The sequence below is a fragment of the Amblyomma americanum genome, chromosome 3 (genome assembly GCF_052857255.1).
Source record: "Amblyomma americanum isolate KBUSLIRL-KWMA chromosome 3, ASM5285725v1, whole genome shotgun sequence".
In the NCBI taxonomy this organism is placed as follows: Eukaryota; Metazoa; Arthropoda; class Arachnida; order Ixodida; family Ixodidae; genus Amblyomma; species Amblyomma americanum.
Window position 1 is genome coordinate 148,575,380 of NC_135499.1, and position 21,282 is coordinate 148,596,661.

General features: G+C 45.6%; 1 protein-coding gene across 6 annotated transcripts in view; it reads left to right on the forward strand.

The window, feature by feature from the left end:
* The window catches only part of LOC144125147 (calcitonin gene-related peptide type 1 receptor-like), a 309,750-nt gene that overhangs the window by 241,360 nt on the left and 47,108 nt on the right, over positions 1 to 21,282 (forward strand). For all 6 annotated transcript variants that reach the window (XM_077658271.1, XM_077658268.1, XM_077658270.1 and 3 more), the window contains 2 exons: positions 15,569 to 15,697; positions 17,155 to 17,333. In XM_077658271.1, the coding sequence (XP_077514397.1) occupies positions 15,653 to 15,697; positions 17,155 to 17,333 (224 nt within the window). In that variant the 5' untranslated portion in view covers positions 15,569 to 15,652. The remainder of the gene's footprint in view (positions 1 to 15,568; positions 15,698 to 17,154; positions 17,334 to 21,282) is intronic.

Consider the following 21,282-nt stretch of genomic DNA (forward strand, 5'->3'; position numbering starts at 1 on the left):
CTCCACCGCGCCGTTGCAAGCCGGATGGTACGGTGTTGTCTGCTTCTTAGCGATCTTAAGCAGCTCGCAAACTCTCCTCATTAGCTGCGACACGAAGTTCGTTCCCCGATCTGTCAAGAGTTGCCTCGGGGGTCCATGTCGGAGCACGATCTGTTCGACAAATGCTCTTGCAACCGTGTCTGCCTTCTGATCTGGGAGTGCTACCGCTTCCGCGTATTTTGAAAGGTGATCGACAAATACTAAAATGTACTTGTTTCCGGAAGTGGTCGTGGGCAATGGGCCCATTATGTCCATACCTGTCCGCTCGAAGGGAGCCGAAACCTCAGGGAACGGCTGAATTGGAGCTGGTCTTCGTCCCTTGGGTGTTTTTCTTTCGAGACAGGAATGACACTTCGCACAGTAGTCTCTAACATCCTGTTGCATGCCACTCCAAAAGTACAAACGCTCCACACGCCTGCGTGTCTTCGCTACGCCAAAATGACCGGCGCATGGCGCATCGTGAAACGCGCGAAGAACCCTTTCTGTCCACGACCGAGGTATGACGACTCTCTCCCAAGCGGTTTTCTCTGGTCTCCCTTTCCTGGTTGGCCTCGTGCGCCGACACAGGGTGCCGTCTTTGCCAATGAAATAACCTAGCTGTTCGGGGTGAGACGGTGCGTCCTCTAAGCTTTCGATTATTCGCTTCAGGTCCGGATCTTTGCACTGCTCTGTGCATAATTCGGCGGGGTCGACTACGGGGACAAACTCATCTATAGCTGCCAGGGCAGCTGTGCGGCTGAGTGCATCAGCATTCAGATGCGTCTTTCCTGACTTGTGCTCAACTTCAAAGCAGTATTCCTGCAGGTGTAGATTCCATCTAGCGAGTCGCGAGCTAGGGTCCCTGACACTCATCACCCATTTCAGAGGATGGCAGTCTGTGACTAGCTTGAATTTGCGGCCGTAAAGGTAGCATCTGAAGTGCTTTACTGCCCAGACAACGGCGAGGCACTCCCTTTCCGTAGCTCCGTACTTTTGTTCTGTGGGGCTCAGCTGTCGGCTAGCAAAAGCAACGGGATGTTCTTTGCCCTCGATAACCTGAGATAGCACGGCACCAACTGCGAACTTTGACGCATCTGTGGCCATAACGAAGGGCAAATTAAAATCCGGGTGGCGCAACAGCGGTGCACTCATTAGCTTCCTTTTCAGGGCCCCAAAAGAATTCTTCGCGTTTTCGTCCCAGCGAAAGGCGACATTTTTGGCTGTTAAGGCGGTGAGCGGCTTAGCGAGCTTGGCGAACTCCTCTATGTGCCTTCGGTAGTAACCGATCAGGCCGAGAAACTGCCGGACCTGGCGGACGCTAGTCGGGGATGGAAAATCCGAGACACACCTTAGTTTCTCAGGGTCCGGTCGCACGCCGTCAGCTGAAACAACGTGCCCGAGGTACTTCACCTCGTTTTTGAGGAATTGGCACTTAGAGGGCTTCAGCTTGAGACCCGCTCCTCTTAGTCGCACCAAAACCTGCTCAATATCGCGCAAATGGTTATCAAAACTGTCACTGTATATGATAATGTCATCCATATACACGAAGCACAGCCTCCCCAGAAGACCTGCCAGGATAACATCAGCGGTTCTCTGCCAGACAGCAGGGCTGTTGGCCAGACCCATCGGCATTCTTTTCCATTCATAGTGCCCTGAGGGCGTGTTGAATGCCGTTTTCTCGGCATCTGCCGGATCCATTGCTATCTGCCAGAATCCCGCCGCCGGATTTACTTCATGCATTGCTAGAAGAAGCGCGCGAGGTTGCCGCGCAGATAACGCCAGGAGAGGCTCCTGCCACGAGCCCTCGCGAGTCCCAAAGCAGACAAAGGGGCACAGACTTACTTAGTATGACTCATGAAGGCCGATATCCGCTGCGAAATCGGAAAGCTAAGTCGGACTAATGGCGTAAACAGAGCGGAGTTTTGAACTGGTTAGAATTGTGTAATGCCACAGCTCATAACATTGCTATGTGCTTATGTGTTAAGTTATCGGAGTTGGTAGTTAAACCTTTCTGTCATTAAATAACACCTTCACAGGAGAGCATGCGGAGCGCATGCAGAACCTGCCCTACTTCCTTTCGTTATCTATATTTTTGTCTGTGCCGTGATCGTGCTAGAAATGGGAGCTCCTTTGTAACTGTGGTAAATTTATTTCGTCCAGTTTGGACTAGAAAGGAGAGGCTTGGGTGCTGAGTTTCATGTTTATCTGTAAAAGAAGATCATTGCTGCCCCTGGAGACGCCAGTATTGACAGCGGAGGCATATGGTGTTGTGCAGTGGTGTTGAGTGCAGCGAAAAGTGTTTTGTCGGACGCACTGTGCGAGGCGATTCAGAAAGACAAGGGGAGCTGCGTGGACTCAAATGTTCGGAGAACATTCTTCTGGAGGGTGAGCGAGTGTGACATTCCGTGTGTGCTACGATGATCCACGTTCGACGGCGCGGCGTAGACGGAGACCCGTGACAGCGGCATCATCAATTACCCAGCCATGCTCTTTGAGTGACGACCAGAACAACCGGACCCGCCGCCGCCCCGGGGAAACAGGCTTTATCCACCCCAATTTCCGGGCACATTCCAGGACAAGGGAGCTGTCAGCGGGCCAGAGCGCGCCGTACCACAGCCGACGCTATGCGCTACCGCGAAGACAACATTCTTTCCCTCCCCCCCCCCCCCCCCCTTTGTCGTGGGCTATCGCCGGGAAGGCACCCACAGCTTCCCAGAAGGGCCGTGACGGACACCTGTCATGGCGGACAGGCAGTACTCGCCAAGAATGCGGAAAGACAGGCGCTAGTGAATTAGCTCCGAAGAGAGAGCCTGTGTATACTCTCACTTGAGAGAGAGTGGTGGCGTTTTTGTTGTTTATTTAGTTTGTATTGTTAACAGACTCTGGGGTCGAGGCTAAGCCCAACCCAAGGGGTGGTCCCCATCTCGCATGTTATTTTGGATTGGAGAATTGATGCTTTGGGCGGGCCACTGGAAATGACCGCCCTTAGTCCTTTGTTAATCAAGTGCTTAAAAGCGCATGTAAACGGATGCAGTTCAGTCTGAGCTGGGGCTCCATGCTTAGCATGTAATGTGATGCTACTTAGGCACTAACCTGCCCGGTCGATGAGTAAAGTAGTGCAAAGTTTGTTCTTTTGAAAATTCAGTTCTGCTTTTTCCAGTTTAACTCTCTGTATATGTATGTTGTAAAATTATGCTCTGCTGTCATCATCTACAAGCTCGCCTCCTGTTCATCTTCCAAGCCGAACGACACTAGAGGAAGGGTTTGTGAACCATCCTCGAAGAAACGGACGACTATTGAAATTCTACTGCAAGCACGCTCAGGACGACATCGTTCGCTAAGAGGGCCTTCAGCGCCGAAGCCCGACGGCGTGCAGCTTCTGCCAGCAACCGCTCGAGCCCAACTCCGGAGCCACTCCATCGCCCCCATGAAGTCGTCGGCACGTAAGCTCGGACGCCCCAGCCTCTGATGTATAACCTTAATCATGTGTAATTATTGAATATACCTGTTTGTTTAAACTGAGCCATACGGTGTCTCTTTGCCTCTCCGTCCCGTGTGGACCTGCGCATTATGGGGGTCATCACAACAGTAAATGCTGCCCTCCCTCACCCTCACCTCTACATGTATTTCCTCCCCCCCCCCCCCCCGTTCTCACGTATTTTCATCCGCCCATTTTCCATCACACTCACCTCACCGAGTGAAATCCTCATGAGGCGAGGATGAGGACGCCCTCATGAGGATTCGCCCTCGTGAGGATGGCCGTCTCTGGTTCTAACCAATTTTTCATCCTGCAGGACCATGCAAGAACCGCACGTTTTCAGCTGCCTGTCAGCTCACGCGCGATGCTGTTCTATCAGTAAAAAAATATTTTCTTCAGCTGCGTGCAGCGGAGAGATGTCTGCGGAGTCCAGTCAGAGGGAACAATTTTAACAAAGGCCTGAGCCCGTTGGCTCGTAGCATATGCGGGCATAAAAGTTCAAGAATAGGCAGACACTTAAAGGGTGCACGTGGAAATTTTATACAGTATTAGTTCTTGGTCAAAAGGACTGTTTCTGGCTGTGTAGATATTTGCCGTGAAGCAAAATTCTCATTTAGGGCTGAGAAAATTGAATTAAAAAGATTTCCCTCCACTCGATTCAAGCTCGTGAGGCCTCGAACGTAAAGACCTCCGGGATAACAGTTATTAAAGGGGCTCTTAAACACCTTCTGAGGAGAGCACTTAAATTCGCTCAGCTAAAACACTTTCGTCGTAAATGCCTGAGCCAAATAGTACATTTTTATCTTTTCTGGTGACTTCTTCATGCCCGCGGCCTCCTCCGTCAGAAGCTGCTGCCAAATTATGTTCAGAGATGGCATTAGGTTAGATTCTTTCAGGCGTTACGCAGTCCTATGGTGGCGGCTATCAGTAGCGTCAATGCGGCGAGTCAGGAAGCCCCGCCCCCAATGGAATTCGCGCTGTGGGGCGGCGGAGGACCACTCACATTTGGTCGTGTTAGAAGTTACAAGAGGAGAGGGAAAGGCCTGAAATGGCGAAAATTAAAATTTTCTCTACATATAAATCAGGTTCTAAAAGTTCCATTAAAAAACTTCTTGCTGATAGATATTCATAAAGCGGCGTCCCTGAACATCACAGGCATACCGCACCTTTATCAAAAACTTTTTTCAAAGCCCCTTTAAGTGAATGGCTGCATAGCTTAGCTACGGAAATCATCGTTCAGGAAACAGTGTCGACGTACCTCTGCTTAATTAGGAAATAGGATGATGACGGCAATGCTTGTCTTGCATTTTTTGGCCTTTACTAGCCTACACAAACCCCGTTTTCAGTCAGCAAGAGTCTTTGTCGTTTGAATTCGGGAACCTATCGATGCAGGAGAACTTAAGATTTGTCGTCAATGTTTCTTTGTATCGTGGACTCCTACTCCTGTTTCGCGACTTCTATACATCTCATTTAGCCAAGCAAGACGAGATACTTTGCGTGGCCTTTGTAGCGCAACATCACGCCACTTTTTAAGCTTATAGTCAGAGACTGACGACTTGATATCAGTTGATTTTAGCTGGAGTCAAGCAGAGAACACGCTTGTGTTGAGAAGTGTAGCACTTGCCATGCGGTCATTGTTCAGAAGTTGCTGAATTTTAGCTACAGCCAAGCAGAGAGCACATATGTGCTCTTTGCTTGTTGTGGAATGATGCTCTTGAGATTTTTAACTCTCAAAATATGCTTTGAAAAGCCTTAGACCGCCGTGAAAGAAACGAGAACGATATTCTGAATGTTGGTTTACAAAGTGAAACAACATGTTTTAACGCTCGTAACATAAACTAAATATTCTGTGCTGGGCAGCCAGAGCAAACAAAAGCGAAAAACTAAATCTAAATCTAAGCCTAAATCTGGTGTGTTGGGCATGTTTGGGTCATCGCAGCTAACACGCTGGATTGCACTAACGTAATACTTGCTTTTTGAGCAATTAAAAATAAATAATAACTATGTCTTGTGAGCACATATTCGAATAGTTCGTCAATTACTTGAAAAAGAAACAAAAAGTAGCGTTCTCAACAAGAGCCATCCTCAAAACTTGCTTCGACTGTTCGTGAAATTCTAAAATTCATCGAAACATGCAGGCCGATGTTGACGAAGGCCTCTGAACGCGCTCTTTTTGCGCGTACTGATTCGACGAGCTAAAGCAAGGCTCGCTAGGAAGAAAGAAGAAGAAAATAGGGACACAGAGCGAGGCTTTCAAGAGAACATGCATCTGGCCTCTTTGAGGTCACGCAGTACGTGACGTCGTCGCGAAACAAACATGCCTGCAGACTTGCACCATTATTCGTTTTTTTTTCACTTCTTGAGTGGTTCTGTCATCGCTGGGGCAAACATAGTGTCTGCTGACACTAGAGAGAAAGCTTCGAAAAGCTCTTAGCCAGATCACGCCGCTCTGCTAACGCGGGAGAGGGTGATAAATGCGTTGAGGTGACGGCATTGCCTTTTGGCCTTGTGCACTCTGGCCCCATGTCTCCTGCTGCTTCCTTTCGAGGTGCTGTCGTTTGTCTATACGGTTCAAGGCCGCCAGTATTTCATAGGCTGGCTCTTATCTGACCGCCTTAGTAGGGCGTGTGGAAAACAGCTCCGCTTTTCGATAAGTTCCGAGCCCATGTTCAAAGACTTCTCCGTGATTCTTATGTCTTAAAGTTATATCGAATTCTTATAGCAGAAAGCCTTTTCACGCGAGTGTGAGTCCCTTGAGAATCAGTGCGAAGCTAAGGTGGAGTAGCACAGCACTCAAAGCCAAACTGAAGCATGAATTAAAACGATTGCTTTATGTGGTGCAATACGCTTTCTACTAGGCATCTTAGCCTTTCGTTCCAACTCCAGAGACTATTTATTTGTAACAGACTTTCGTCCCAACTCCCGAGACTGTTTATTTGTAAAAGACAGAAAATAAGGAAGAAATCAGATAACGCTGAAGACTTCAACTTAAGTGGATGTCATTGGATTTGACACAACGAGGGACGAAAAACCAGACGACCAACAGCAGCTGGCGCTTGCTCGGAGCTGTTTATTTTTAGGCACGAAAATGGTTTAAGCACCAATGAAGGGACCGAAAACACACGAGAGCGAAAGCCTTTTTTATGCTTAAAGGCATTTGCGTGCATGTAAACGAATGGCGGCAAGTAAGCGATTCTGTATGTTCATCGCCATTTTTTCGCCAGCCGTCTTGTAAAGGCTAGCGCTGTCGATTCCAGTGAGAAGTGCTAAATAGATTCGATAATCGCGCTTTTTGGTGACTAAACTCGGGTACCAAGTGAACTATAGGACTGTGACATGTCATCATCATAATCAGCCTAACTACGTCCACCGGACGGAAAAGGCTTCTCCCATCTCTCTCTAATTAACCCTGCCCTGAATCCTCTGCGGTCACCTTATCCCCTCAAGCTTCCTAATCTCATACGCCCACGTAATATCTTTATATCCCGCTAAAAGCGTTTCTCATCAGTAGGACCGCTTCTTGTAATAGTAGTATTATAACTCCAAATTTTTGCCATAATATTTTCAAATACGATTCACTCCAAAGGGCTTACTCGATATGATAAACAGATAACTCTATAGCTTCTGTAAAATAAATTTGATTTCGCTTCTCAAGATGGGAACGAGAAAAAAAAAATCGATATTTCCCATCACACCAGTCTCAGTTTCTTCCACTTTGTTCTTGTGCTGCTTTCATATCAGCATGCATATTGCTTTTTGTACCTGAGCTCAAGAGGAATAGATCGCTGCGGAAGAAATCGCTTAAAGAGCTGCAATTGATGAACTCCTAATTCAAGTCATCAACCGTATAAATCAATCTGAAGCTATCCGTAATATAAATTGAATTCATCCTCAAAATATAGTTCATCCTCTAAAGAAATTTCTTTTCGTCGATCTGCAAACGTTGCCATTGGTCAAGCAATATGAACAATGTGATGAAACCCTCCTTATGAGTTTCAGTATGACTTGTCGGAGATTTCTTGCAACCCTTCAACAGCCTCGAAGCTTGTCATCCGGTTATTGCGCTGGATGAATAAGTATGAGAGGTGCGTGGATGCCACATCTGAGTTAAGAGCTGTTCTCGAAGCGAGCATCGCTGTATCTGGGAAAACAAGTGACTTAAAGCTGAGCGTACGTTTGGGCCAAACGAACAAGACCTCTCAATTGCAATGAGAATAAAGAATTTATCATGGGACACCATGAGGCTCTGATACGGAATTAAGCTCTTGAAGGGCTTGTAGAACGCAGTATTGCAGCCAGCAACAGGGCAGCTTCGTTCCTGAAACGACATCGAGCGAACGCTAATGACACATACGCCCGCGTTAGCGCGAGGGGCTAGGAGCGGAGAGGACGAGTCATTGAACAAAGCTTAAATCCGCTGCGTTCACGAAGCGTGAACTCCTAACACAAACGAAATGAAGTGTTCATTGGTGAAAAAGGCAGGAAACTGCGTGAGGACTTAAAGTACTTGTACAACGAGGGCAATCGTGCTCGAAGCACGTTTTGATTTTTAATTACCAAGGCTGCCGAGTTAAACAGAACTTTTCTTCCTTTTGCACTTGAGCGTCCTCCGTTCTTTTCCTCCTTAATTCCTGAGCTGAGAAGCGTCAAGAATCTGACAAAACAACAGAGCTCGTTATGGCGGTAGAAGTCATCAGCTGCTTTTAAGTTGTTTTTTTCTGCTTGATGTTCCTCCCTTCCGTGTGTGGGATCTGCCTCGGCAGTCATTATCGTTTGAACGGGATGCCTTTTAATTTATGACCTCTGTGCAATATCTCAGAGCGACCATAATTGAGCTAGGCGTTTAATCGGAGCTTTTTTATTGTCGCCGTATGAACGAAGAATAAAGAGAAACCTAAATAAAGAGAAACCTAAACAAACTGTGACATTGCTGCACATGTGCTAGCAAAATTTGACACCGTGTACCTTTCGCTCAAACTGCTTGCAAGGTGCGTACAATCAAGCGTTGAATCCGCTTAAAAAAAGTCCCTCGGCAGTGATAGAAATAAATAAAACAAATTTACTGTAAAGGAACTTGTAAGCTACATATTTTCTTAAACGGGGTATAAAATTTCGCTTGAATGTGACGCCAGTATCGGTTTTCGTTTTTACGGCTCAATTAATGCTTTTCTTGAGGTCAGGTTTTTCAGGAGCAACCTTTTAAGACTGTTAGAAAGGTGTAAAGTGTTCCACGTCAAGCCTCTCAAGTTTCGTACGACCATGAACAGCATGCGAAAACAACGCTCAGAAAGACTTTGGCGCAAGAAGTTTGTTAAGGACCGCGCTTTGCCTCCCCGTGGTGCATCACATTATTACTAGTATGAACACTAAAATCCTGCGTTCTCGGCAGTAAACGAGTGTGTCTGAAGGCAAAAAGGCAGTTTGTTTTGCGCGAGCTAAAAAAAATTAACAGGTTTTGACAAACCTGACGAAAGTCGTGCGAGACTCAACCCTGACATGACACTGGAAGGGCGTTTGTAATCATGCTTTCTCGCTTAATTAATCGGGAAAGATGCGCGCTTGCGTCCGATTTGAATATTCATGACAAGTACACCGTAAACGCCCGGTTCACTGTTCTTGTCTGTTATTAAAAATGTTAACTAGGTAAGGTGTTCATTAAAAAACTCTAATGTAGTGGCATCTTAAGAACCCCCCCCCCCCCCTCCCTTCCTTTTTTTTTTTGCAAACTGGCGGTCGATCGCTTCAACATGAAGCTTGGGAGCCTATTCCACGCAACTTGTAGTTATTACTGAAAGTTATCACTGTTATGACAGTAACTGTCTGCCGCAGCTGTGGCGGTACTCCTATTTGCAATTAACGCACATTTCGGTGTGTTTACGTCGCAAGGAGCATCCGTAAAATTAATCCGTTTTCCTGACAAATACGGATCGTCAGGCACATTGTCGCAGTGTTTATCGTAATTTTATAAACGACTTGGGCTAGTCTGTTATATTTCAACACGTGGCGCTATCTAATAAAACGGGAGCTTTTCTCCATTAAAGCGCTGCAACGAGGACGTACAGGCTGCAAATCGATCCCGCGACCTATTTCTCAAAACTGAAGTTTAAGACACATCCTTCGATGACAGTTGAATAGTCTCCATGGCTGTGTTACGAGCAGCCATAGAAATTTCAACGAAAGCGCTTGAGAGCCGCCAGATATACCAAGAAAATCTCAAACCGTTAAAAAATAATCGCTAAGGCGCCCGTGTGCTGTGCGATGTCAGTGAACGTTAAAGATCCCCAGGTGGTCGAAATTATCCCGGAGCCCTCCACTACGGCACCTCTTTCTTCCTTTCTTCTTTCACTCCCTCGTTTATCCCTTCCCTTACAGCACGGTTTAGGTGTCCGCCGATATAGAAGACAGATACTGCGCCATTTACTTTCCCCAAAAAAACCCAATTATTATTATTATTATTATTATTATTATTATTATTATTATTATTATTATTATTATTATTATTATTATTATTATTATTATTATTATTATTATTATTATTATTATTATTATTATTATTATTATTATAAAAAGAAAAATGGTTTGTTGGCCAGACATGGCAGTCGAAATCAGCCGGTGTAATTAGTTCACTCGGTGAGCATTCGTTTTAATTCTTCATGCTAGATCTGCACTGTGCATGCCCACCGCTGGTTAGCTGCTTTTCCTTTGTCCTGCCTGATGAGAACGGTTATAAAGCTTGCGACAGATCGCGAAAGAGATAAAATCAGCAAATGGAGTGATTTGCTCTGAAAATCCTGCGTCCAAGCTACTGACAATGAGAAGGACAAGATCGCGATTGCCACCAGATTTTCTGTCATGAAATAATTGATTCGCTCTCACAAACGCACCCAAGCATCACAGCGGGATTTATCATCTTCCCGACGCTGCCTATCAAGGTGAAAAACAAAAACATGCTTTCGACCGCGAGTCACGTCGATGCATGGCCATTAAAAGGTGATTAACGTGTCGCTGCCGATGTTTTTTTTTTCCTCTCTTGCATCGCATCGTCTTGAAATCCTTACGCATCTTTTTCTGAGAGCTGTTCATTTCTTTCCAACATCGGGGTGCGTCCATAGACGGAATCGCAGCGGTATTCAAGGTTGTTTATTGATAGAGCAAAGCGCCGCCTTAGTTTCGAAGAGAAGCGGGTGCTAGGTTTTGGCTGCGTCACTCCCTCCGGGAATTTGCGATATAGTTTGACATTGAGGACAGGCAGACGCTTGAGCAGAGGACAACTTGACGAGAAGTAAATATTTATAATCAGGCTCTACTGATGTAAATGCTCACACATTGAAGCATTTCAAAATCTGTACTCTGCCTAAGTAAAAGAAAAGATTAGTGTTGGAAGCTCCAATGGCGTAAAAACTTCAGCGGTGGAAGTCTGGAGTCAATGCCGCCGTTAATGATGTTTATTAACGCCTGGAGTCTCGGCTTTTTGTCTGCACTACGGAATATTTGAATGCTGAGGCTAGCGGCTGGAGCCTGTCGCGAACCACTCCTATGCGCAAACCAGCTTTGAAAAATCTACCCCCCACTTCTTTTGGCCTGCTGTGGCTCCCAGATGCCTGCTACCGCGAGCAAAGCGGTGACTGGGTTGAAACCGTGGCACCGGTACCAGTCATGCGCATGGCTGGGTTTTGCGCCAAGCTGCCACATGTGCTCCGCCGACTTCTGCATCTTTTTCTTCACTCTTTCTTTCTTGGCTCTCTCTCTCTCACTTTTAGCTTACGCTGGTCCTGCTTTTTTTTTTCTCTCTCTCTCTCTTTTCCATCTACGACTCCTTTTAGCGCTCAGCCGCGCTCCCGTGAACGAACCAATGAAGAGGTACATTGCTTGTTCGGAACTGCTTTCTCGCACTATCTGACGCAGTAATCGACTCTGGGTGAAGTAAGGAGACAGCGTGGTTTGTAAAATCTGCTAGAAGCTCTAAAAGTTTCACGCCTTTTGCTGTAAAAAAAAACAAGCTAATTTTATCCTTTAGCATAGTTCCCATTTAGGGTGACGCACTTCGCCCGCCTGAGATTCAATTCTTTTTCCTTCAGAAAAGTTGGCATCTCCAAAGGAAGTGACACGCGCATCTGGTATCTTTATTGGACGAGACTTTAAGCTGCGAAACAGAAGGAACCACGCCTACCTTAAGTGCAAAATAGAAACTGGGGGGAGGGGAAATTTGAGGGAATGGGAGAAGGGGTTTAGCGGGGAGCCAGTCTGAAATCTAATTCTTGAAATTAAGACATTGGAGACTTGATTCGTGCTGCGGATCACTGTTTTCCTGAAGGAATGCTTTCTTGTGGGCCAGTCTGGCAGCTTTTACAGCAAAACATTGTATAAGGGACATCATGCAGGATAACTGTCTCTTTAATCAGACACTTTATGACGACACTGACAAAAACTAAGAAGAAAAATAAAAGAAGACGATTTTTAGAAGAAACTGAGCAGTAAGGCCTCCTGGTCAACTCTAGCATCGGTGTCGCTGCAAAGGTGCTAGAAAGAACCATCCGGGCTATCAGACACATCTTTCTATCACCTTCTAGACTATCAGATGACACATTCATCATCTCGATCCCGGCCGCGCCGGTCGAATTGCGATGGAGGCGAAATTCTAGAGGCCCGTGTACTGTGCGATGTCAGTGCACGTTAACGAACGCCAGGTGGTCGAAATTTCCGGAGCCCTCCACTATGGCTTTCCTCATAGCCTGAGTCGCTTTGGGACGTTAAACCCCCACAGAACATATACCAAACATTGGTTATCGAACGTAAAAAATTGCTAGGACTTTAACTTAGTGAAAACGAGCAGACGTGCGAAAGCAGGTTATGATTGTTCAATTGCAGGAGGCACTTAAGCTCCGTCTTAAGGGCTTGACGCGCTGTATTTGGTGGTTTAATATCCACATATGCAGAATTGCTCATTCTCTACTTACCATTCATAAATGGCGGGGATACCACTACCGGGGCAGTGGGGCAGCGGTCAAGCGATGCGCCACTGCACTGGCATGTTGCTCCTCCTATCACAGCCACCCGTAGGGATTGTGCGACCCAAGTTGCTCAAGGATGCACTGACGGTACCCTCTTGAAAACCTGGCGTAGTGAAGCTTTCGGTTCAGAACTAAACAAAAGCGAAAGCAGGTGCCATGCTCAGGCCCCTAGAGCGCATTGCCACTGAAATCACCGCACTCAGCCATAACGTGTTCCAGACGTTATTCACAGACGAAATGCTGCCTCCACTCTGAGACGTATGGATAAATCATATTTAAAACAGTCACTAATCGACGCACAGTTCCTTGCGGATAGTAGTTGCCGATCGCACAACGCCACAGTAAATTGTCCGTTGTCTTGCGCCTTTTGTCAACAACCACGGCCAGAATATAGACTAATTTTTCTTGAACATTTCTTGGCTTAGTGTTCAGTCTTTTGTCTACTCCTCTCTTTGAGAATGCTGCAGCACAAATCGTGCCCTTTCATTTAGTGGTGCCTCCTAATAAATTTTACATTTTGCCACGCGAAATGCGGTCCTTGGAAATAACTGGATGTTGACAACGCGTTCCCTCTTCACTGTCCTTCATAATCCACGTATTTCCTATGGCCCACCTTGCGGAGGTTAGCAGATCAGGGCGCTATCTGGAGAGCGAAAAATATGAACTCTCGGGATTTGAGGCGATTCATTTCAGAAGCACTGAAATATCGTAATTGTTTTAGCTTCTAACTTATCTCTCGCGCAGTTATATCTACGTATTTTTGTTGTTGGATCACTTTCACACATTTCCAAGCGATGCTTTGACTTGCGAGTGCGTAACTTGGGCACAGTGTACTTCACTGCCTCCAGATGGCACCACAATATGTGTACTTCTATTTTTGTCCCTTTTATAGTGCAGGTTTGGCTGTTATCTTCTCAGCACAAGGGTCTCATTTGGTATTGGTTTGACTGTCATTGAAAAATTCTCTCTCTGTGCGCCATGGCGTCTCGGCAAGAACTGCGTCGCCATCTCGCAGAAATTCACCACAGGTATCAAAGAACTAATGAAACATATTAAAGAACATTCTTTAATATGTTTGTATTAGAGAATTTTATCATGCGGCGATGCGCGATTCGCTGCCGTGATCCGCTTCCACGCCCCGGCAGTGGGCACACGTGGTTGGCCGGACACATGGCGCCATCTGACGCCCTCAAATCGATCTGCGCATGCGCACTGCGGTCCCACGGTAGTGGATCATGGCGTGGCGGATCGCAATTTACTATAACTCTCTATTATTAGGGTTTTCACAAATGTACTTTAGCATTACGTTTTTTCTGACTAGGATATGGTTTCAAGTATGTGGACTAGTTTGATTGTCGCGTAATTTTTGCGCGAATGGGTTAGTCTGTTTTCATGAAAACAAGAAAAGCAAATGCGTTGAAATGACTGAATTTCCGGGTGATGTGTGTGTTTTGATAATATTCTTGTGCCAATACTGCCTCTCTTTATGATAGGCGACTCTCTAAAGTGTTTCCTTTCTGGAAGTATGACTTATGCGTCTAGGCACGAGTGCACTTTCTTACCGCCATTTCCGTTCGTGCTCGCAGTACTGTTCGGCCTTCACTGGGGAACTACGTAGAAGAAAAGAGCACGCGGATGGCTGGAAACAGCGCGAACGAATGACCTTCATATCTCTGAGGCTCCTTTCCGAACAGTTACAATGGAAATGTTTGCTTGGGAAAGCAAAACACGGGGTGACTTATCGTCGTAAGAGGTACTCGCACAAGTCACTCTGCTTTCAGCTTTCCCTGTTCATGAAAAGAAAGCAGTTTTGCAGCGAGGGTGATGGCTTATTTTCCTTACAGGACGTACTTAGCTGCAGAGGCTTTGTTTGGGTATGCACTGGCCATGGGTTTTACGACAAACTTCGAACACGAGAATCATTACAGACATTGACTGCATGCTTTTCTTTGCCTTGTACAAATATGGTGGTGATCGCAGAGAAAAAAGACAACAAATTCTCAAGGTTTTGTGACGAAAAGTAGCATGAACTACTCTTGTCGGTGGAAACGAGCCGGTTCAGGCAATATGCGCAATTGCAGCTTCTGACCAAGGCCAGTACGATTTGCATTTTCCTCTGCTGTCTCTTCGATTGCAGGCTGTTCAATATAGTAAGCACGAATATCTGCGTTTCGCTGCGCTTGAACATTGGTATCTTCAGCACTATTTTCTTTAATAAAGCGAACCTTCCAGCCTGCCAAACTTGTGAATTTTGTTTTCTTATTTAGTTTTCATTCAGGTAACTTTTAATAGGCTAAACGGCAAACATAACGTCTTCCGAAGCACAAGCCGTAAAATATGTAGCAGTGCTCTAAATGTATGATTTTAAAAGCTGCCTGAGAGGGGGCCCGAGCAATTTGTCCAGTTTAATTTATATTGTATTTTGCTGGTAGTCTGCAAAGTTTTAGGCCTAAAAGCGGAAAATTCGAGTTTGACGTGGCCCAAAAAGCCATTACGAGTCCGTTTCGGCATAACCTGGTACTATAATAACAAGTGGAAGTAAAAATTTTGCACACCAGTGAAAAAGCTGCCGTTCAGTCTCTCACGTTTTATGAAAACAGTGTCTCTAAGGGCATATTTGGGAGGCACAGAATTGGTTTCAGCAGAAGTGCCCACCTGTTAGCAGAAGAGCCCAAGTAATGTCTGCGTAAACAGAAAGCTGGAAATCGGCGAAGTAATGCATTAATCGTGTTCAATATGCAACTTTAATGCATACCTTGCCTTCGAATGAATAGCAGTGCCCCGCCTATGCCAGCTTGTGTGGATTCATTTTGTCATCGCTACTGGTGTTTGTGAGAGACAACTAAAGGAAATGCTCGACCATGTTCAGGCACAGAGAACGTATTGCTCTGCATGTTTTGCGATGCTCTACCCTTTGAAAGGAATGTCTCATTTTACTTCAGGCAAGAAAAAAAAAACATAACGTTTCACATGCGAAGGATGGCGATTATGACAAGGCGCAATGATTGCTGCAGACATCTTAAATGTCTCTTCGCTTATTTTTTTCTTTATCATTTTTCAGGCTTCGTACATGAAGACGTGAACTGCAGCGCGAAAGGAACGGTGCTGTCGACGTAGGCTGGCTGCTCCCTTGCTGAGTGCTCACATGATGCTGCTGAGCCCCTCTTGCTCGTGCTTTATTGCTTTTGTGGTAAGTTCTATGTAAGAAAATGGTTTATTGTCTTTACATTGTCGTTACCATGATCTGTGACGGTAGAATTTCTACAGTTCTCGTGTATTCCGTATGATAGTGACTATAAAAATATCAGTTGACTCCGTTTCTGCTTGTGAAAGAGTCTAAAATGCTCACAGCATTATGAGTAGCTCCTTTCAAGCTCGTTTCTTCAAAGAAAAGTGAAAATGATCAGTTGCCGGACAGCTAGAGAATACTGTGAGAGGTAACTGACTGAGAATATTAACCCTCCAGACGAGAAAAGCAAGAAAAGAAGAAAAAGGAATAGAGAAAGAAAATTTCAACGGTCACACAGGTGGCGGAACGAGCTTGAATTAGGTTTTCTTAATGGTTTATAAGCATTAGTGTAAACATAGTGTAGTCTAAACGAATGTAGTCTAAACATCTGCTTAACAGGTAATTTCATTAGATTGCACTCATATATATATATATATATATATATATATATATATAAGGCAACAGTCACCGAAACAAAGGTGCATAGAGGAATGTTTCTATTTTATTTTTTATTTGTAGTGCCCTTACGTTGTCTGCTATATATATATATATATATATATATATATATATATATAGCAGACAATAACGCCTAAACCATGAAATCTGGAAGCTCATAACCTTTACATCACATTTTAAATGCATCGGCTTACACAGGTTCAGAAGGAAACCACTCATTTAAGCTTTGCCAAAACACTGACACATACGCAAACGTTTGCTTCGCATTTCCATTCTGCTAGAGCTCTTTATTCGCGTCTTCGTCGTGTTATAAAAGCACTGACGGACAGTTGAGCTCTGTAGCTAAAACACTAACCTTGAATGGAGAAGAGCTTTGTACAAAGAGGGTACTTCATGCGAGCAATGAAATATTTGAACAGTTTGGAATGAATCATAGCTGATTTTGGGCAGGAATACCAGACTTCGCAGCAAAAAGACGGCATGAAGGCATGATTGTCTTCCGTGTGAAATTATTGCTTAATTCAGTGTGATCTTAAGAGAACTTCTTGTTGGGCTAATTGGTAAATTATCGTAGTACTTTAAAGGCGCCAAAACCACACACACGCGAGGTAATAGAACGGGACAGACCGAAACTCACAACTGGTTTAATTTGTCTGGTCGTAGCGATATCTCACATGCAGCTTAACACAACATTCCTTTTGCATAAGACTAAGTTAGTTGAATACAATATTCTATTTTTGGGGGCATGGTGCTATAAAGAAACCTTACTAAAGGTTGTTAGACGTTACTGTTAGGCAGAGGTGAAACAAGTATTGCGCCAAAATTTATGTAAATGCCGCGACAGATGTTTCTTTCAAGCATTCCACGTCGCCAACAATACAAAAGAACATAGATCAGCTAGGTTTTATCATTGGCAGTATTTGGAGACATGCGGGCATTGCGGCGGAACTTGTGGCTCGCAGCTGGTGGTCGGCGGTTCGGGAGTGGCGTCGGCTAGGAGCTCGCTTTTCGAGAAGGCTCCTGGCACGTGTCGCATGGAGAGTCAGCTGTACCTTGAGCCGGGATTCTTCAGCCTGCTCACCTGTGCCCGCTGCTACAAGTACATGGCCGGCCTGGCATTCAAGAACGGCTCCAGGCTCACGTACGGACCAGTTTTCATTTCTGTCTTTTACGAACTTAAGCTTCTGTGGTCCAAGTGCCATAAGCATAGAACTACAAGGTGTTCCCTCATATCACTTTCGGTGCTCCGAGAAACTCTCATTGCTTTCGCAGTGAAGACGCAGTGACTGTTGCAACGGTTATCTTTTGTGTGGAAATATCACAAGCACTCGCATGCCTGGTAAATAAAAAGGGATATTGAGAATAGCGAGGCAAGAATTACGGAAATTTCCTGAAGCATCTCGCCTTCTGACACTATAACTTCGAGAGATACCTATTTAGACAACACGACCTCTATTAAAACTCAAGAAAAAGACCGGTTTGCCCATCTCTAAAATACATTCTTGTGCTAAGTATCCAAGCATCCGCAGAGCTCTTAACTTGTCAGGTTTCTTGTCTTGCATCCCATTTTTTTGCCGTAGAAAAAAATACCAATCTCTAGCCAAAAACGGCACTTCAATAAGAGTGTGTGCGCTATCTTCATTCAGTTCATTATACGTTCAGACGCCCTATAAGAATGGAGCAGAAGGGAGGAGGTCCTTCAGTGAAGGACTTTGTATTTCCAGCGCACGCGGCTCGTCTGCTGGCGTCGTGGTAACGTTGCCCCACTAGACCTCGGGAGCGAGTTTCAGGTGCTGAGTCACAGTGAAGACACCGCTTAGAACGGCGTTGTTAAAGAGACCGTTCATTTGGTTACTGCTCGAGTGACTTCATCTTGTAGTTTGGGGCTTGACCATTGCGCTACGAGACCCTACTAGATGTCCCCGCTTGTGCTAGCAGCAGAATTGTATAACTACACACGGCGCTTGCAAAATGCTTGCCAAACGAGCTACGAAGGGGGGGGGGGGGGGGCTGAAGACAACTGAGGAATAAGCCGGTTGATAGGTACAATGCTTTCAGGGTTCACTTAGTAGCTTAAATGTTTTTTTTTCTATGTACAAAGCTAAACGAAGCGCTTTTACAGTGAACAGCCGTGATTAATGCATGCATGTATCTTTTTCGACGCATATAGGTATTTCAGAGCTGATTTCAGAGATGATTGAACCAGTTGTAAGCTGCGTTTTTTTAAATTAAACTTAATTTAAAGGAACGCTGAAGAGTAGAGAGACAATGAACACCCCAAACGGACAAAACAAACTTAAATGCACATGCACCGAGACGGTGGAATAACACGTTAACATCAGTTTTGATTCGTACCGCGTTGAAGGTTGCTGTCGCGAAGCTTAGTAATCAGATTGCGATTGGCAGGAAGCATACCGCGAAAAAATGGGCTCCGTCAAAGACGCACTTACTACCTGGCTTTTCAGTTAACCTTGCGTCAAGAAAAGAAGCACTTTTTTGAGCGACAGTCTGAAGAAGTGGACAAGCCCACGAGAATGTGCTTGTTCTTTTTTTTTCGCAGCTACCAGACTTTACACCACGAGGATTCGCTATTACGCTAGGCTGCCACAAAATAGCACAGTTTTCTGCAGAAAGTTTCTTCATAGCCGGGAGTCTCTTGGCATCGAATTAGTGCGAGTAAGTTATTCCAAATAAGCACATAATTATTTTAATTCTAGCCCAATAGAACGGACTCTGCAGAACGCAGCGCCCTTGCTTGTATTGTAAACACCATAATATATAGAGGCCCCTTAAATAGCTCTAACAATTTTCATTCGGCAATCAGTGTTAGTCATGTGGCATTCGGTCGTTTTCAGTTAAACTAATTCAGTAAGCTGAGGTCTGAAGACTGCGCCCAGTACCTTTGTTTCTTGGTGACAACTCGTCTGGGCGAGTAATAAGAATGCTCTCAGATATCTCTTCGGTAAGCGTGAGATGTTCGTGGAGCTTCTTATATTCAGAGAGAGAAATTAGGCGAAGCCAGGAAAACTAAAAGGAAGCAATAAGACTAGCTAGTCTTTCAAAGTCCGTCGGCACCACTCTGCATGTGCCTAAGGTCGATGGAAAGTCTAAGTTATGGAGAGAAGGCACGGGGACGTAGGGCACGTACGTACAATACACGCTCTCACAAAAAGAACGAATATATGAAGAACACAAAAAGTCACTCAGGCTTTCCGACTTGAGGCACTGCAGCGCAACCTTACAGAATGCCTTCTGAGCCATTGATCGGTGAACCATAGTGCTTGCCAAAAAGCAGAGAAACATGGCAGCGCCGGAAACGAATGGTACAGGCGAAGGGAAAGACATAGGATTGGCGCTGACTGCCAAGTGAGCTTTGTTCCGTGTGAGAGCCTCCTTTCCTGTGCGTCCTGTCGGCCGTATCAAAAAAGGTTGAAGAAAGCAGATAAAGAAGAAGAAAAAATCTCCAATTAAAAGAACTATAATCAACAAACCAAAATACAGACTACTAGGACCAGAAGCTATAAAAACATATAAATAAAGATATAAATACATAGAAAGAAGACAACACTACTGGTGCGTGATTTTCTTTTTAAGAGATAAGAAACCAAATTTTGAGTTTCAAGTGTTTTGCTGGAGACGGCTTTCTGCGCCTTCGGACTGGTAGTCCCTAGTCTGCCCAAATCTGTTTAAAATTAGTTATTACAGCACTGTTTTCTGACTAGAGCATTGTTTTCAGTTGCGGCGTGCGCTAAACAAAGAGTGACGAATTTGTTGTTCTGTCGTCTGCTATGAATCGTACGTAGGACAGGCAAAAGTAACGTGCGATGGTAATCACTGATGCAGCCGTGAGCCCATCACTCTGTTGTGAGTGCAAGCAAATTGTAGCCGTTCTCTGAACTGTGCCACCTATGTCACACTGCTCGCGCAACCAAAACCGAAGCTCGAGCCGGAAATAATGTTGCTAGAAACTATTTAACCGGATTTTTGCTTTTCTTCTTTCTTCTATGACAAGGTGCTGGTCACACCTGTCAGGAATAAAATAAAAAAAACGGGGCCTAAAAACTTGGCAGCACTATGAGTACATCTTGAAAGGGGTATACTGATGACACCTCCATGTAATCATTGTTTGGAAAATTTGTTTTTATTGCGCTTCCTCTGTCTCCGCCTCTCTGCAGCGGAGAAGAATGAAATCGATAGTATCATCAGACAAGCGTACAAGACCACCCTCGGCCTACCGCGCCACACGTCAACAGAGAGGCTCGTAGGGCTTGGCATACACAATACGCTAGATGAACTCTGCGAAGCGCACCTCACGACACAAGCGGAGAGACTCACTCGTACCGATGCGGGCAGAGCCGTTCTCTCCCGACTGGGAATGGGCAACGCACCTCCGAGAGGAGACGCGAAAACTCAGCTACGGAAACATATTCGAAAGAACATACTCACAAAACCACTTCCCAAGTACATGCATCCCGTGCACCACGAGAGCAGTATTCGGGCCAGAGCACGCGCTCTGCACGAAAAGTACGGACAGCCCTCGGGAGTGGTATACGTGGATGCTGCGCAGTAGCAACACAACAAGGCCTACTACACATTGGCGGCGGTGGATGGGCCCGACGGACTGCTCGCAGCCTCGACTATCAAAAGAAGCTCATCCGAGGTTGCGGAGGAGGCGGCAATAGCTTTACCTATAGCTAATACCACCGCTGATAATATTTTCAGCGACTCAAAATCCGCCGTTCGCAATTTCGCGGGGGACCGAATAGCACCAATCACCCATAGCATTCTTAAAAAAGCAGCCCAACCTCCCAGACAGGTGGAATTGATTTGGGTGCCGTACCACTCGGACAATCCGGGGAACGAGGCAGCTCACAATAAAGCCCGAGGTTTCGTCCACGGGGCAGGGAGCTCGCCTATTCATCCGGGGTCTACGAGAGACGTACGGCATGACCTCTTTTCATGGCATTACCCACCGTCACACTTGGGCAGGCGAGTTTATCCCGCTCCGGCTAAAACGCTGTCCAAAGCACAACCACGTGGAGACGGCTTCAGACGCGGTCCCTCACGAACCCCGCGCAACTGTCTCACAT